Source organism: Brachyistius frenatus, unplaced genomic scaffold (assembly GCF_029030835.1).
Source record: "Brachyistius frenatus isolate BFR_SWC_R1_liver_20210118 unplaced genomic scaffold, ASM2903083v1 Contig_353, whole genome shotgun sequence".
Taxonomy (NCBI): Eukaryota; Metazoa; Chordata; class Actinopteri; family Embiotocidae; genus Brachyistius; species Brachyistius frenatus.
Window position 1 is genome coordinate 222,501 of NW_027210952.1, and position 16,389 is coordinate 238,889.

General features: G+C 44.8%; 2 protein-coding genes across 2 annotated transcripts in view; both read right to left on the bottom strand.

Moving 5' to 3' along the window:
* LOC138636106 (Krueppel-like factor 11) overlaps positions 1-597 on the bottom strand; it is a 7,844-nt gene extending 7,247 nt beyond the window's left edge. Inside the window, exon 1 of the mRNA XM_069723954.1 lies at positions 397-597. Within this exon, the coding sequence (XP_069580055.1) occupies positions 397-429 (33 nt within the window). The 5' untranslated portion in view covers positions 430-597. The remainder of the gene's footprint in view (positions 1-396) is intronic.
* Positions 598-8,602: 8,005 nt separating this feature from the next.
* Positions 8,603-15,056, bottom strand: taf1b (TATA box binding protein (Tbp)-associated factor, RNA polymerase I, B). Its single transcript, XM_069723958.1, has 15 exons — positions 14,837-15,056; positions 13,902-14,000; positions 13,309-13,396; positions 12,931-13,028; positions 12,763-12,855; positions 12,569-12,674; positions 12,070-12,229; positions 11,858-11,957; positions 11,552-11,699; positions 10,795-10,969; positions 10,632-10,669; positions 10,386-10,473; positions 10,203-10,273; positions 9,688-9,916; positions 8,603-9,162 (listed from the first exon to the last, which is right to left on the bottom strand). The coding sequence occupies exons 1-15, from the start codon at positions 14,852-14,854 to the stop codon at positions 8,922-8,924; spliced, it is 1,752 nt and encodes a 583-aa protein (XP_069580059.1). The 5' UTR covers positions 14,855-15,056; the 3' UTR covers positions 8,603-8,921.
* Between the last annotated feature and the right edge of the window lie 1,333 nt (positions 15,057-16,389).

The following is a 16,389-nucleotide window of genomic DNA, read 5'->3' on the forward strand; positions in this document are numbered from 1 at the left end:
CTAATCAGGTTCTAAGCAGAGTTCTAATCAGGTTCTAATTAGGGTTCTAATCAGGGTTCTAATCAGGTTCTAATCAGAGTTCCACTCAGGGACAATAGAAAGCAGCAGCATCAAAACAAAGACGCTCAGCTGTGTGACAACATCTGGAAACTTTCTGATGGAGGTGCACTGCAGGAATACAACACACACACACACACACACACACACACACACACTGAGTCACTGGGTTCAGTGTGACCTCAGATAAACCGGACAGACTCTCTCTCCGTTACCGCGCGCTGCTGCAGCCCGGTTCACGGCAGCAGCAGCTGACCCGGGAGCCTCCGGTGCTGCCGCGAGCCTCGCAGGTAACAACTTTAACCGGACAGCTGTGAGCGAGGAGCCGGGGGAACTCACCTGCCAGGAGCGCTCCGCCGCGAAGCTGAGCATGAGGAGAGGAAGAGGAGCGGAGCTGAGTGCGGATGAAGAGCTGAGCGCTGAGTCTCTGCCAGCAGACTGACTTCAGCTGAGAGCCGCTAAAAAAAAACACCAAAAACAGGAAAAAAAAACACAGAAACGAAATTCAGAGCAGTCTGGCGGGTGGTAACACGCAGCCAATCACAGGCAAAGGTGTAGCGGACCCCGGCCAATCAGAGGCGAGGCGGTGCGTGTTCGGGACATGGTCGAGACGCGATTGGCCCGAGGCGGGGTGCGTGGCTGTCGGGGGGCGTGGCCGGGAGTCAGCGGTGTCAGAGTAAACCCGGTGAACCCGCAGCGCGAACTGGAGGAAAGGTTGGAGCGGACGGGCGCGAGGCGTGATCCCCGCCAGGGCGCGCGACAGGCACGGACCGAGCAACTGCAGGCACGCGCCCGGGTCCCCCAAAATAAACATCTAATAACTAATCAATAGCAGACATCAGATACGTTCAGTGACATCAGCGTAAACAAACTCATCGGCATTGTTTTTATGGCTGAAATAACCAATAAAACAACTTTAAACAATCATATTTAATATGATAAAATACACGTTGCTGCTAATTTGTTGTAATTATGAGATGTTTCATGATTTGAATGTTTTTAAAGGTTGAAACTTCAACACGTGACAGGGTTTGTTAACAATATGGTCCTTTTATTTTCCTCCTGATGTTTTATAGACACAAAATGGAAAATATGAATAGAAATAAACTTTTATTCAATCGCAGGCATAAACACGTATATTAGTATTAATATGTTTTAAGGTTTAAAGATGTTTTGTGGTAGAATTTAGACACGTGACTTAGACCGGACAATATTAAGATAATAAAACAAACGTGTGCTTTCATGTGAACGTATTAATAAAAGAGGAAAACGTGTTTGTGAAACTGAATGTTTTCTATGAATATCAGGTTGTTATTTTCTGTCATAACTGAATCAGACAGCAGATGAAGATGTGAGGAGGAGGAGGAGGAGGAGGAAGAGGAGGCTGCGGTCCGGGTCACATCTTCACGTCTTCACGTGCGTCCGACATGTGCAGAATTAAACACAGAAAACAAAGAAGGAAAAGTGAAGAAACGAAACAGCTCAGATCCTGCAGCTCCGGAGACACTCGGCATTTTTTTTATTGTCTTCTTCCTGTACCATTTCCTCCTCCCCTCCCCTCCCCCTCCTCCTCTTCCTCACCCCCTCCCCACCGGGCCGATGAACCCGGGGACTCCTCTGCGTCGAGGTTGTAAACAGCCTCTCCAATAAAGAATTCCAGGGCGGGGCTATAAGGCAGCCGGAGCACCCCCCCCTCCTCCCCCTCCTCCTCCCCCCTCCCCCCCCCCCCTCCCTCCTCCCACACACACACACACTTGTGCGCACGCGGCTCAGCAGCGGCTCCTTTGTTGTGGCTGCATGTTTAACCCTTACAAGCTGCAGAGGCTTCAGGTCGAACATCTTCATCATCTTCATCTTCATCATCTTCATCATCATCACTGTGACAGGAACAAACACTGGAGAGGGTGTGTGTGTGTGTGTGTGTGTGTGGGGGGGGGGGTGGAGGTGATGCGACTTCCTGTCTGAGGCAGACAAAGAGCCCGTTTTGTCTCCAGCAGCCGTTTCGTGATGCTTCGTCTCAACAGTTTGATTGACAGCGGAGAGCTCCTCCCACAGCCGGCCTCAGATCACCTGCTCGCCTCAGAAAACCTCCGCCGGCGCGCCGCCGCGCGCCGCACCGCGGCGCGTTACCGCGCGGTGCGGCGCGGTGTCGCGCGGTGCGGCGCGGTACCAGCTTCAGTTCCTCAGAGTGAATGAAGCCGTCTGAGGTGACGTGAGTTCATTCTCCTTTTCAAGTTCAGAGGTTCAGAAAACAAAAAGTCCAGGAAGAAAAGAGAAGGAACAGGGCGGTCCGAGGAGAACCGCTTCATGAGGAGAACCGCTTCATGAGGAGAACCGCTTCATGAGGAGAACCGGCTTCATGAGGAGAACCGCTTCATGAGGAGAACCGGCTTCATGAGGAGAACCGCTTCATGAGGAGAACCGCTTCATGAGGAGAACCGCTTCATGAGGAGAACCGCTTCATGAGGAGAACCGGCTTCATGAGGAGAACCGCTTCATGAGGAGAACCGCTTCATGAGGAGAACCGGCTTCATGAGGAGAACCGGCTTCATGAGGAGAACCGGCTTCATGAGGAGAACTAGTCCCAGACTGGTGAGGAAATCAAAGGTGGAGATCTCAGCTGTGTTGTAGGTGGAGAAGAGGCGCCATGGCAACGCTCACCTGTCACACACCTGTCAAGACAGACAGGTAGGTGAAACATTCGTGATGTCACCGAGCACCTGAAACACCAGATTTTGGAGAACCCGGTTGCCATGGCACCTCAGTTCAGGTGGTCTGCAGCATATTTGTGCTCACAGACCGGCTAACATGCTAACAAACAGCTAACATGCTAACAAACAGCTAACATGCTAAGCTAATAAACAGCTAACAAGCTAACAACCTGTTCAACCAAGCTAACAACTATGTTTGGGGGGGTGGGGCTGTTTTGATTGGCAGGCCTGTGGTGCAGGCAGGTTTTCTGGTGTGGGTGGGCGGGGCCTATTGTCTTCAGATCCACCCCCTGGCTCCTCCCCCCGCTCGTCCAAATATAGTCACTTCTGGTTACAGGCATTTTATTTTAAAATTGACAAGAACCTATTTAGTGAAGTCAGAAGGTTTCAGGAGATTGAGAACGTTTCTGAGAACGTTCCTGAGAACGTTTCTGAGAACGTTTCTGAGAACGTTCCTGAGAACGTTTCTGAGAACGTTCCTGAGAACGTTTCTGAGAACGTTTCTGAGAACGTTTCTGAGAACGTTTCTGAGAACTGAGGACTTCTTTTAGTTGTTTTTAAATTGAGGACTTTTGAGTGAGGACATCTTCAGTGGAGACCTGGGGTGTGGTAGGTTCCAGGTTGTTCTGGATGAGAGCTCCACGTCAACACGTCCCAGCAGCAGAAGTAAATCCTGCGGTGGCGCCTCCCTGCGGGGTCAAAGGTCGATCCTCCTCCAGACTTCCAGGAATCATGAAACCTGCTGAACACCGCTGGAGAACGTCTTGTACCTGCTGCCTTCAAGGGTTAATGTTTGGGATCTGAGAGGCCACTGACCAAAAACATGGGAGGCCTAACCCCCCTCCACCTCCACCTCCACCCTCCACCTCCACCCTCCACAGGTTAAAGTGTGTTTGTTCCGATGTGTTCATTTCATACATCAGTAAACTGCTAACAGCCTGAAGCGTCGCGATTTCGCCTTTTCAGGTCGGATCGTGAAGAAGTCAACGGGTTTATAAACGAGTTCAGTTTAAGTTTATTTATAGTCGGGACCACGAAAGTTCATAAATTTAGTTTGTACGTTTATTTCCAGAGTTTAGTCTCCAGTTTATTTCCAGTTTAGTCTCCAGTTTATTTCCAGAGTTTAGTCTCCAGTTTATTTCCAGTTTAGTCTCCAGTTTATTTCCAGTTTAGTCTCCAGTTTATTTCCAGTTTAGTCTCCAGTTTATTTCCAGTTTAGTCTCCAGTTTATTTCCAGGAACTGTTTCTATAAAGAACCTCAGATTTTGATCGGAGCAGCTGAATTCCCTCCAAAGTCAGCGACACACCCACACTGAGTATGTATGTGTGTTTGAAGGGTGAGGGGGGGAGGATGAGGGGGGGAGGGTGAGGGGGGAGGGGGATCACTGAAATGTAGGTCACACTTCGTCCGTCATCAGGATGAGTCGGGCGGTGCAGACTCAAACTCCCCCAAGTTGTTTTTTCTTCTTCTGTGGTGAAAGCAGGGGGATGTGGACCCGTGTGGTCCGGCCCGACGACTCTTCCCGGTCCCCATCAGAACACATAAAGGCAGAACCGGGACCCGAGACTTTACTGTCCTCTGTTCCTTTATCCCGTCTTTCTTCATCACCTCCTTCCTCCTCTGATATTCTGCTTCTTCTTTAACACATCAGGCGAAATCACACTTCGTCCTAAACGAACGGCACGATGGGAGTTTGTTTTTGCTGAGGCGGCTGATTCCAGACCAACGTAAACAAACACTTCCTGCATCGCTCTGCCCTCATTTCCTCTCGCCGACTGACGTGTCATCAATAAAGAAAAACCCCCCCAAAAAAATTCCTTTTCCGCAACCCGGTCCAGAACCACGAGTTGCGTTCAAGGACCAGCGGGAACTCGAACGCTTTCAGGTCGGAGTCAGTTACAGAAGCTGAAACCAGGAGGACCAGGAACTAAACCTGGACTCTGTATGTGGGACTGAACAGCACATTGTGACCAGCTCTGGTTTTTAAAAGCCACCAGTCGGGTGGAGGCTGTTATCTGTCCGGATGTTGGTCCGTCACCGACTGATAAAACTACCGAGTCAGCACGAAGCCACAAACTCTGCAGAATCTGCTGAAACAACCACAAAGAAAAAGGAAACGCACCGAAGAACGGAAACGACGAAGGAGAAATGAAACTCGCAAGAAACGGGGAGTTTTATTTTCGTATAAATCTGCGTGTTTGTTGGTTTGTCTGAAAACTGTTAAAAATAAAACTGAAAACAAAGAAAAACACTGCAGATAAGAAAAGATCAGCGATGTCGAGGGTTCATAAAATCAAACATTTACTTCGATAAAACACTTTGACAGAGTTTCTGTCAATTAAAAAAACTACTCAAGTAAAATAACCGATATTTGAGTCATTTTAAAGATGTTTTTTTATTGATGAACATTTTATTATTGTTTAAAAGGTAAATAAAAACATGTTGATTTTAAAGTTTATTTTTCTTTTTTCGTGGGAGTTTTTTTTTTTTTTTTAGATCTAAAATCGCTGCGACTCAGGAATGAAAAACTTTTTTTTTTGTGCTCACAAAAAGACTCACAACTCGTTTTATTTTATTTTATAAATCTTTAAACAGCTGGTTTTGTTCTGAAGATAAACTTTTTCCAGCAGAAATAAAAATGTAAAAATCCAGATTTTTAAAGGTTTAACAAGTGAATATGAATAAAATGTTCTCCCTCTGATGTAACTTCATTTAAACATTGAATTATGATTTGTTAAAATCATCTTCAGTGAACTCAAATGTTAACTTTCAATTTAATTTGCGACATTTTAAAGCAACAAAAAAATAAAATGAATAAAAGCTCGAGTGATGATAAACATCTTTATTTTATTTTGTGTCCAGAAAATTAAAAAAACTTTATGAAGAATGAATTTTTTTCATGTAAAACATGAAATTATTTGTTTTTAAAGCAGCTGCAACGTTTTCAAACACTTTTGCTGCAGAAATGTAAAAAAAAAAAGAAGTCTTATTTCACTGATTTATGTCTTTTTAATTAAATATTCAACTGTTTCTTGAACATTTTTTATTTACTTTAGTTGTATAAAAACATTTTTCACCAATTACAAATGAATCATCTGGAAAAATAAAATTCTGTTCAATAAAAGACAAATATTGAAATATAAAAATTCTGTGATTAAAAAAAACCAAAACTAATGAAACGAATTGAAGGGTTTTATTTTCCTTTTAATTTTGGTTTATTGAGAACGTCCTGATTTATTTTCCATCTGTCTGCTGCATGTTTTACAGATTATTTGGTCCAAATAAAACAAACTGAGTCCAGATTTGATCATCGAATCGATGATTCATCAGAAAATAACGAGCAGGTCGATCACGCGTTATATTTAATTTCCTGTTCAGACTAAAATAATTTTTGTCAGCTTGCATAAAAAACTTCGTTTGACACGACGAAATGTCAAAATGGGGGAATTTAAAAGTTGAACTATTTTCTCGGTGCAGGAACTTTAATTTGAGAGGATTTCTGTTTGTTTACGTTTCCACTCACCTCGAAACCTCTGAAGGAGCAACGACGTCACAGCAGCTCAGGCGAAGGAGTGACGTCATTTCTGCTTGAAAGGAAACTTTATTTTTTTTCACACATGAATCCTCTGCAGAGAGCCGAGCTGCTTTCTTGATCTTTTCTGCTTTCCAGGAACTCTGGACGTCTTCCCGGAGTTTTTATCTGCAGTCTGCTGCGAACGGATCCGAGCGAGTCGACGTTTTCCAAACAGACGAGGAGCTGGAAGAAAGAAAAAGGCGACGCGGCGCTGATTCCAATGAAGCTGCTTTTATTTACTGAAAATGTCTGAAGAAATGAAAAAATAAAACACATTGGACAGTTCATCAAATGCCCTTAAACGACTGCGATCACGTTTTAGTGACGTTCTGGTTCACAGATTAAAGGGTCGTTACGCTTCATTTCAGCTGCTGAGTTTCACATTAAAGTGGAAACGAGGAGCCGAAACGAAGCGGCGAAAAACATCCGAGCAAAAAGCGCAGAGTGAAAAGTTTCCCGAGACACGAAACAAATGAACCGAAACCTCCTTTAAACGTTTCCGTCGGCAGCGTCGGACCGAACCGCTGACGCACGTTTGTGGGTCTTTGCGGGTTTTTCGTCTCGACGTACAAAACGTCTTCACGTGCCGGCGGCGCCGAGGTCGTCCGAGGACGCGGCGCAGTAATCCGTCCCGGAGCTCGGATTAACCGCCTGCAAGTGAACGCCGCGCGACTGCGGTTGCCCCCGGAAGGCTGCTCGCTGTAGTATCACCATGGCAACCTGCCCAACGCTGTAAAGTTACCTAGCAACAGCCGGGGAACATAAAGATGCTGGAGAAAAAAAAAAAAAAAAAAACCACCCGTGTGTGTGTGTGTGTGTGTGAAGTTGATTTTCGTGCGACTGAATCCGTCCGTGGAGGATCGGAGACGGCGTCTGATGCTTCTATTTTCATTTCGTTTCCGTCCTCCCGTTACCCCGGACGACCTGCGGCGGGAAAACGAGGCCACTGCAGCAGGAGGCACAACAAAGAACAAAGTGGAGCCGCGCTCGCGGAGGGAGGAGCCACGAATTCATCACCGAAATAAAAACCACACACGATCACAGATTGACATAAACTGTGATGACCTTTGACCTTTGACCGCAGGAGAAGCTCGACTCCGTCGCCATCAGAAGTCTCGCTGCAGTCTGAAGAATGTAAATTTATACTTCGTTTAAAAACTGGAGCCCGATACGAAGCAGAACAACTACCTCAAGTTTGTCCAGTTGCAGTAAACGTAACTGAATTTGTGGTGACAGAGGAGGGTGTAATTCACAGTCTGACCTGATGGTGGCAGCGTTGTCTGTTTCAGCGTTTAAACGCACAGACTGTAAATAAAAGCGAACGTAGCTTCAAGGTCTGTAAACAGAAGCTAATAAAGAAGTGCCTTAAAGTTTAATACCACCGAGGGCCACGAGATCCGTTCGATATCAGGCCTCAAAACGCAGATATATTTTAGGGGCGGGGCTGTTTGATTGACAGGCCTGCGGTGCAGTCAGGTTTTTGCTACAGGTGGGCGGGGCCTAGTGTCCTCAGATCCTCCCCAACAACCTGTGATAGGTTTTAAAGGTTCCTGCTGCGACTTGGAAACATCCATCAGTTAAAGTCAGTTTGTATGCAGACGAAACTCTGATGTGGCAATCAATCAATCAATCAATCAATCAATCAATCAATCAATCAATCATTCAATCAATCAACAGAACAGTGGAGCAAAAACCACAACAGTGATCACTGTCTGATTATTGATCAGTAATCAGTGTGTGGCTGATTATTGATCTTTCTGAGAAGTGAAATCAGATGTGGAAACAGGAAGTCTTGTCAATCTGAGAAATATTGATCAGGGAGAACAAAGAGATTCTGATTAATGAGTTCAGGAAGAGATTTCTGTGTTTGTTGTTAAAACTCGGAGCGTTGCAGCAGTTTGATTATTGATCCGTCTTCATGTCATCACAGGACAAACATTCGGTTTCATCTCAGAAGTTCACTTCTCGTCTCTTTCTGTATTTTTTGCCGTCCTGTGTTTTCCTGTGATACCTGTTGTGGTTCTCGGCCTCCTGTCGCTGAAGGAATGTCTCCTCCTGTTGGTCGGTTTCTGCCACTGCAGCTCTCGGGACGTTTCTTTGTCTTCAGCCTGCAGACCTGAGACAAAGCAGAGGAACAAAACAGGAAAATAAACGAGGGTTTATCTGGAAACGGGAGACAACAACAACGGATCAGATGTTCAGGAGAGACGAGGTCAAGAAAGGTTCAGTGTACTCGAACAGAAAACAAAGAAAAGCAAATAACATTCATGTTCTTTAATGACTTTATTGGAATATTTTCTCTTTAATACGAGTTGTCTTTATTTGTTTGAGTTCTGCTCATTTCCTTCAGTTTTACTCCAACTAACAAGCTTTTTTCTTTTTAAGACCTCCGTCTTTATAGTGACATTTTATTGTGAAAAAACAAATACAAAAAAAAATAAAAAACTTTCTCCCCATCAAAATAAGAAAAACAAACAGGTGACATCAAACAGACACACTTTAGATTTTTTTTTTTATATTTCTGGTGTTCAGTCTAAAAAAGCAGCCAATCAGAGAGCTGGAGTACGTCAGCTGCTCCTCAGCTTTCCCCTTCAGTTTCTTGACTTGTCTGCGGCGTCCTGGATGAGGCTCTGGTCCCGGTCCTGGTCCTGTTCCCGGTCCCGATCCCGTTCATCAGGACTAGTCTCTCCACCATCAGCACCTCCTCGTACATGTAGGAGGGCTTCACGTCGAGCAGGAAGGAGAAGAGCTGCAGCAGCCAGACGAATGTTCGCGGCAGCGTCGCCTCCATCTCCGAGTAATGACTGCTGCTGCACGACCTGCAGAGGAGGAGGAGACATGAGGGGGGAGGAGTCTGGGTCACGTGATCTGATTGGATTTGGTTTTCATCTGGTTCCTGGTCGGTCCCTCTTCCTGACATGTTTCAGAGAGGCTCCGACCCAAAAATCCTCCTGCTCAGATGTTTACACCCGACTGTTGACAACCTTCACGAGGAAGTACTCGGTGTCGTTCCACACGTTAACGTGACCGCTGGTACGTCAACATCTGTGATGTCACTGAAACTGGAGCAGAGAAATCACTGCATGGGCTCAGGAACACTGAGCTGTAAGACAAATCTGAGTTTTGTTCCCCAAAAATCTGAGTTTCTCTGCTCCAGTTTCAGGTCTGCGGTGAAATCACAAATGTTCACGTTACCAGCGGTCTCGTTAACGTGAAGAACTCAGTGATGATGATGATGAAGAGACGAATACTTCCTCATGAAGGTTGTTGCTTCCTCCTCGCACCTCTTCCTCTGGACCGGAACGACTTGTGACCTCATACTGAAGGTTGTCTGACAGACGTACCGGCGGTCGCAGGGTCGGAGCGGCGGGTGCCAGTACGAGGCGTTCGAGGGAGTCCGGAAGTTCTGTTTTGAGGTCACGACTGCATCCAGCTTCATGTGGTGCAGACTGGGACCGTCTGATCCGTCCTCGTCCCCCCAGCAGAACCGGAAGCCGGACGGACTGACTTCCTGGACGCCAACCGGACAGGAAGACAGCTTCTCGAAACACTTCTGCACCTGTTCTCCGATTCCTGCACAGACACACCGAGAGTAACCGTAATGTTTACGTCTGTGAACCGTCAGTTATTTCGTCATTATTTCTTTGGTGTCACGTTTCTCTTGTTTTGGTCTCCACCACCTCCTGAAGAGAATCTCTTGGGTCACAATAAAGAACCTGCAGCCTGAAATCCACCTTCAAACTGGTGGGAGGGGTCTAAACCTGACGAGCAGGAAGTGACAGGACTCCACCACTCTTTCACAATAAAACGAACAACAGCACCAGAGTCCGTTTCAGAGTCGACACTCTCAGATTCTTACTTTTCTTTTTGATGATCCACCATTTAGACTTCCTGCTCGGGAAAATAGGTTTGTCTGCGTTCCACTTTTTCCTGAGGACGAGATGGAGATGAACGATAAACAAAAACAAAAACGTGTTCATGTTGAACAAACTACAAACATAGTCAACAGTAAACAAACGCCTTCGAGCTCTTGACATCTCACCTGGCGATGTCGCGGTCTCTCCTCTGCTCACCTCGAATCAGAGCGGCCTGCAGCAGTCTGTACCACCTCCTCAGGTTAAACATGTCACCTGTAGACCAGCAGACGGTCGGTCAGAGTCCAAAGAGGGGCGGGGTCAGAGTCAGAAAATGGGTGTAGTCCAGACTAGGGTGGGGTCAGAGTTTTTTTTTTTTAAAGGGGTGGAGTCCGAATCCAAAAAGGGGTCAAAGACTAAAGTAAACAACCAACCTGAGTTGTCCTGGAGACCAGCTTCATTGGATAAATCCCTGAAAGAGAAAAAACAAAGTCATACTTTATACGTAGCTGAAAACATGGAATATGTGTGTTATGGTTTTGTGTGTGTGTTTGTTTGTGTGTGTGTGTGTGTGTGTTTGTTGGGGGTGTCAGTTACCACTCAGTGTGGTCGTCCAGGCCGAAGATGACCTTCATGGTAACGATGATGAGGGCGGCGGCCTGGACGTCGTACCGCGGCAGCGCGCGACGGGAAGAGGGGTCGAACGTGTGGAGCGTTTGATCTGCCATACCGGCGCGCTCCATCAGCCTGCAGACCCACAGGTGGAGCTCGTCTGACGGGCAGAAAAGCAAACCGCAGTCAGCAGTACTGTTAGTATCATCAGTAGTACTGTTAGTATCATCAGTAGTACTGTTAGTACTGTTAGTATCATCAGTAGTACTGTTAGTACTGTTAGTATCATCAGTAGTACTGCTAGTATCATCAGTAATACTGTTAGTATCATCAGTAGTACTGTTGGTATCATCAGTAGTACTGTTAGTATTGTCAGTAGTACTGTTAGTATCATCAGTAGTACTGTTAGCATCGTCAGTAGTACTGTTAGTACTGTTAGTATTATCAGTAGTACTGTTAGTATTATCAGTAGTACTGTTAGTATCATCAGTAGTACTGTTAGTACTGTTAGTATCATCAGTAGTACTGTTAGCATCGTCAGTAGTACTGTTAGTATCATCAGTAGTACTGTTAGTATCGTCAGTAGTACTGTTAGTATCATCAGTAGTACTGTTAGCATCGTCAGTAGTACTGTTATTATCATCAGTAGTACTGTTAGTATCATCAGTAGTACTGTTAGCATCGTCAGTAGTACTGTTAGTATTATCAGTAGTACTGTTAGTATCATCAGTAGTACTGTTACCGGGCAGGTTGGCGTCCATCAGGTATCGCAGGCTGAGCAGCGCTGGGTGCAACAGAGTCTGCCGGCTGATTGGAGGAAAAGCAGGAAGCTGCAGGAACAGACCGAGAGACTGAGCCTCCTTATGGACCAACTGGTGGGACGGGACGCTCTAAAGGAAACACGGAAACAAAGAGACAAAGAGACCGTTTCAAACTGGACCAAATTGCAAATTCAGAACTGACAACATTTAATAAACATCGTTTAATTACCGTCAAACTCAAACATTTGTGAACCATGTTTCTACTTCGTAGGAGTTGGATTTCTGACCTTTACGTTGAAGAGGCGCGCGTCTTTCCCGATGACCTTCATCTCCTTAGGAAGTTGTTCGTAGGCGTTCACATACGGGACGTGACCTTCTTTCACCAGTCTGAAAAACACACAACAGTCACAACGAGACCGTTTCCTGTCCCGAGGCCGTTTCCTGTCCCGAGACCGTTTCCTGTCCCGAGGCCGTTTCCTGTCCCGAGGCCGTGGGTTACCTGAGCAGGTCGCTGAGCGTCAGCGCCTCGCGGCTCCACATCAGAGCCAGGTGGATCAGAGCCAGCGTCTTCTTCATGGTCATCAAACCGCGGCTCCGCCTCTGCCGGGGCATCAGGTAGGTGATGGCGTCCTCCGAGCCCGACCAGTCGTTGACGCTCTCTGCAGAGGAGGAGGGGGGGCGGGTGTTAGATGCTTCGATTTACAGTTGTTCCTGAATACCTCACTCAGAGACTAACAGTAGAAGTTACAATTTACCGATGTTCCCTAAATATTTCGATTGTAATATTATCCTCATAAATGTTACAATTTACCAATGTTCCCTGAATGCCTCACATGCTGACTATCGGTGGAGGCTACAATTTACGGATGTTCCATGAACGCCTCTGAGTGAAGCTGAAGTTCGTTCTTTGCGAAGTCTCGGCTGTTTTAAAATCTTTGTTTGGACACGTTGCCAGTCGGAAGAACATCTGACTGAACGTCGGCGTCTCCCCGGCGTACCTTCGTTGGAGCCGGCGTTGCTCGGCGGGTTCGACTCTCTGTCCGTCCCGCTGCACGACACCGCGGAGGACTCGGCCGCGCTGTCAGAGTCGGAGTTGCGGACGCACTGAGGGAGAGAGGAGACGCAGAGTCAGCGAACGGGACGACGTTTGGATCCTTTCCAACCGACGGTGAAACAGAAGCAGGAGGCTGACCGCTCTGAAGGTGACTCTCCTCACGGGGTCGGAGGTGTACGCCTGCCGACTCGTCTGCAGGTAGCGTCTCCACAGAGGACGCAGGACGTCCTCCTGAAACACAGAGCGGCCGGCGGTCAGACGGCTTCAACGCGTCGTCGACGCCGCGGTCGAGAAGTAAAGACGAACCTTGAAGTGCGGCGCGACGCCGAGTCGGAGCAGAGCGTCCGCCTGGTTCTTCAGGATCATCTGGAAACCCTCGCAGATCGTCCACCGGTGACCGCGCTCTGAAAACGGAAACAAAAACAGAAACAGGAATTTCAACTGTTTTTAATCTGAAAATATTCAGCTCAAGTTTTTTAGTTTCAGGGTTCAAACTCAGATTTTCACTGATAAACAATGTAGTTTAATAACCACCAATGGAAAAACAGTCTCTTGGGTTAAAGACTAGTTGTAGGACTGGTTCTGGACTGGTTCTGGACTAAAAAAAAGATCCCATCCGCTGACTTTCCATGTCCAGAAGAAACTTTTTATAATTGCATGATATTCTCTGATTTCTTCACTGACCCGGCTTCTTGGTTCTCTGTCCTTTGCCGAGCGTTGAGACCCTGGTGGTCCCTTGCATGAAGGTCAGGTCCACCACCTCTTTGGTTCTCTGAGGACGTTCAGGCACGTTTTAAAACAGGCTCCAAAAAAACCATTAAATCACACAGTGGGAAGTGGAGAACGACACCGCCACCTGCTGACGGCCTGCGGTACTGCAGGCTTTAATCAGAGGTCACTGAGTTTAACATCTGTTTCCGTCACAGGATGGACGAAAGCCACATCAACTTTAAAAAGAACTCAGACAAAATAAACAATAAAACTAAAAGAAAGAAATGTAAAACAGTCAAAACAACGAGTGAAGACACAGCAGCAGCAAATGATCCGTCAAATAAAATCTTAACTTCGACTAATCTGGTGGTAAGTCATGACCCGATCTGGATCTTCAATATTTAAATAAAAACATTTCTGGAAAAGTTTTTTTTTTTGGGAGGACACTCAGGGATGTTTAAGGCCTGCAGATCCCCCGCTGTTACCATGGTGATCTAGCCCTGGGGTCCAAGTCAGGTGGACGACCCCCATGCATGCTGTATTTTGTTGTTGTTATTGTTGTTTACCTCGATGACGTTGTGGCAGGACATGCAGTAGAACCGACCCTCCTCTGAAATGCCCCAGGCCACCGCCGAACACTGAGCACAGGGCTCCCTGTAGCTGGCCTGAAGACGAAGACGAAGACGAAGACACACACACACACAAAGGTAAAAATACATATAATTTTAGGATCTCAAATTGTTTTCTAGCTAAATATGATTATTAACTGAATATTTGGAGGTTTTAGTCGAACAAAACACAAAACCTAGACAAGACCTCTTTTTGATTTTACAGAATAATTATTAATTGAATTAACAGTTTAATCATAAGTTGCTGCTTGAGATCAAACACTGTGGTCTGTATCGATGAGAAAATAAGACCTGAACTCCACCACTGAAATGATTTTATCACCACATTAATTTATCTACGGTTAATAATACTTATGAGAAATAATTGAAACTACAACAATGCTTTTAGAATTTGAAAATATCGTTTGTAAATATCTTAAAGACAGACATCCACAAAATAAGTAACTTTGATAAGGTTTGGAAGATGAGCAGCACCTACATTTCAAAATGGTTAATCCATCTTTTATTACAAATCATGAAGAGTTCCTAAGAGTTGCTTCACTTTCAGAGTTTTGATGAGAATTTCTGGGAAATTAAACGTCATATTTGGGGACCAGGCTGATTAAAGTCAGCAAAGGTGTTCATGCACGTTTTCTCAAAGTTTAACAGCTCGTAAATATCTGCCGATTATTAAATTGGCTGCTGCAGATTCGCCTCAACTTGTTAAAACGTGCTAAATAAACGTTATCGACTGAATTACGTGCGAAATATGAGAAAACCCAGATATCGTTGATGGAGTTTGGCGTTTGTCGACCCCGCTGACACCAACGCTCGCCCTTGTTATTTGCTACGTAACGTTCGTCAAAGCAGCAGACACGTGCGGCAGGATTTACCGTGTGCTCGTCGTCCATGGTGACGTAACAACTACAGTCTCAAAATAAAGTTTTAAATTTTCTCCGCAGTTCGTCCTCGACAAAGATCCACATGGAGCTCCGGTGTTTGAGGAGCTGCTGCTGCCTTTTCTTCTTCTGCTGCTGCTTCTATGACTTCCGGCAGGCTTGAACTCCGCGGTCCTCTGCTGCCACCCGCAGTCTGCAGCATGAACTGCAACTTCTCCTCTCACTACAGTGGAAGTTGAAAAATGTTTTATATGTATATAAATATATATATATATATATATATAAATATATATATATAAATATATATATATATATATGTAAATATATATATATATATATTGGACACGAATGCAACAGAGGTTTCTTCTCTATATATTTATATATATATATAAATATGTATTTATATGTACATAATTTATTTATATAAAATACTTTAAAGAAGAAACTTTATATATATATATATATATATATATATATCTATATCTATATATATATATATATATATATATAAAATTTATTTATATAAAATACTTTAAAGAAGAAACCTCTGTTGCATTCGTGTCCAATGGGAAGGTGCTCAATATATTGAAAAAAAAAAATACAATGTGTAGCGCCACCATGAGGCCAGTCATGAAGACATTTTTGGCCGTGACTCTACTCATGAGGTAAAATAAAATAAATAAAAAAATAAGTAAATAAATCATAGTTGGACGGGAATCTCTCTGCTTTCAACTCCTTTTATCACGTTCAAATAATCACATATTAATTGACTAAATATTATGAGTGGCCCTTGGGCCCCCGTTGGTCTTTCTGTCGGCCCTGCCTGCACTATATGTCAAGAATAAATAAGTAAACAATGAAAATACACCTGCGATGGAAAATCAAAGAGTTTAAAGTCGCTTTCCTGTCGTGTTTCAGAGGTTTGTGGGAGTAAAAGAGGATTTGCATGAGATCAGAGGTTATAAATAGACCCGCCAGATGTCTCCGTGATTCGGTTACGTAACGCGGACAGCGGAGCGTCTTTTACCGTTTCTACTTTCTCCGGTTCAGTTTGAGTTTCCCATCGTGAAGCTCGGACTCCTGCTGGAAGAGGCACCTCCACCCTAAACTTCGGGTTTTTGTTTCGGGAACCCCCGAGGAGTCACGAGCACGTCAAGCTCGCGACAACGTCAACATAGTGGGGGTTCGGGATTTTCAGAATAAAAGCTTTGTCCCTGAACTAATATTTACTTTAGTCCTTGATATTGACTTATATTATATTGTTCTATGGACACCCACGAACCATATGGCTGGAATTGGTAATAAATAAAATAATATATAAAAGTATACATTGTTAATACAAGAAAAAAAGAAAGAATGACATGTATGTATGTTCCAGTATTTAGAGTCAAACATATTTATGCATTCAGTGTTTCCCCACTTACAATGGCACCACAACTGAACCTGGAAATACTGAGTAAATAAAATATATTCAACTATTTACAATAATCTACAGTTTTATTTAACTGCTCAATGTATTTTTTATTATTTATATATTTTTCATACAG

What these genes read in the sequence shown, in the direction of transcription:
- taf1b (XM_069723958.1), bottom strand. An exon ending in ACGCTCAGCGACCTGCTCAG is followed by an intron (nt 11,958 to 12,069) that starts GTAACCCACGGC and finishes TGTGTTTTTCAG; the next exon opens with ACTGGTGAAAGAAGGTCACG. An exon ending in GATGGACGCCAACCTGCCCG is followed by an intron (nt 10,970 to 11,551) that starts GTAACAGTACTA and finishes TCTGCCCGTCAG; the next exon opens with ACGAGCTCCACCTGTGGGTC.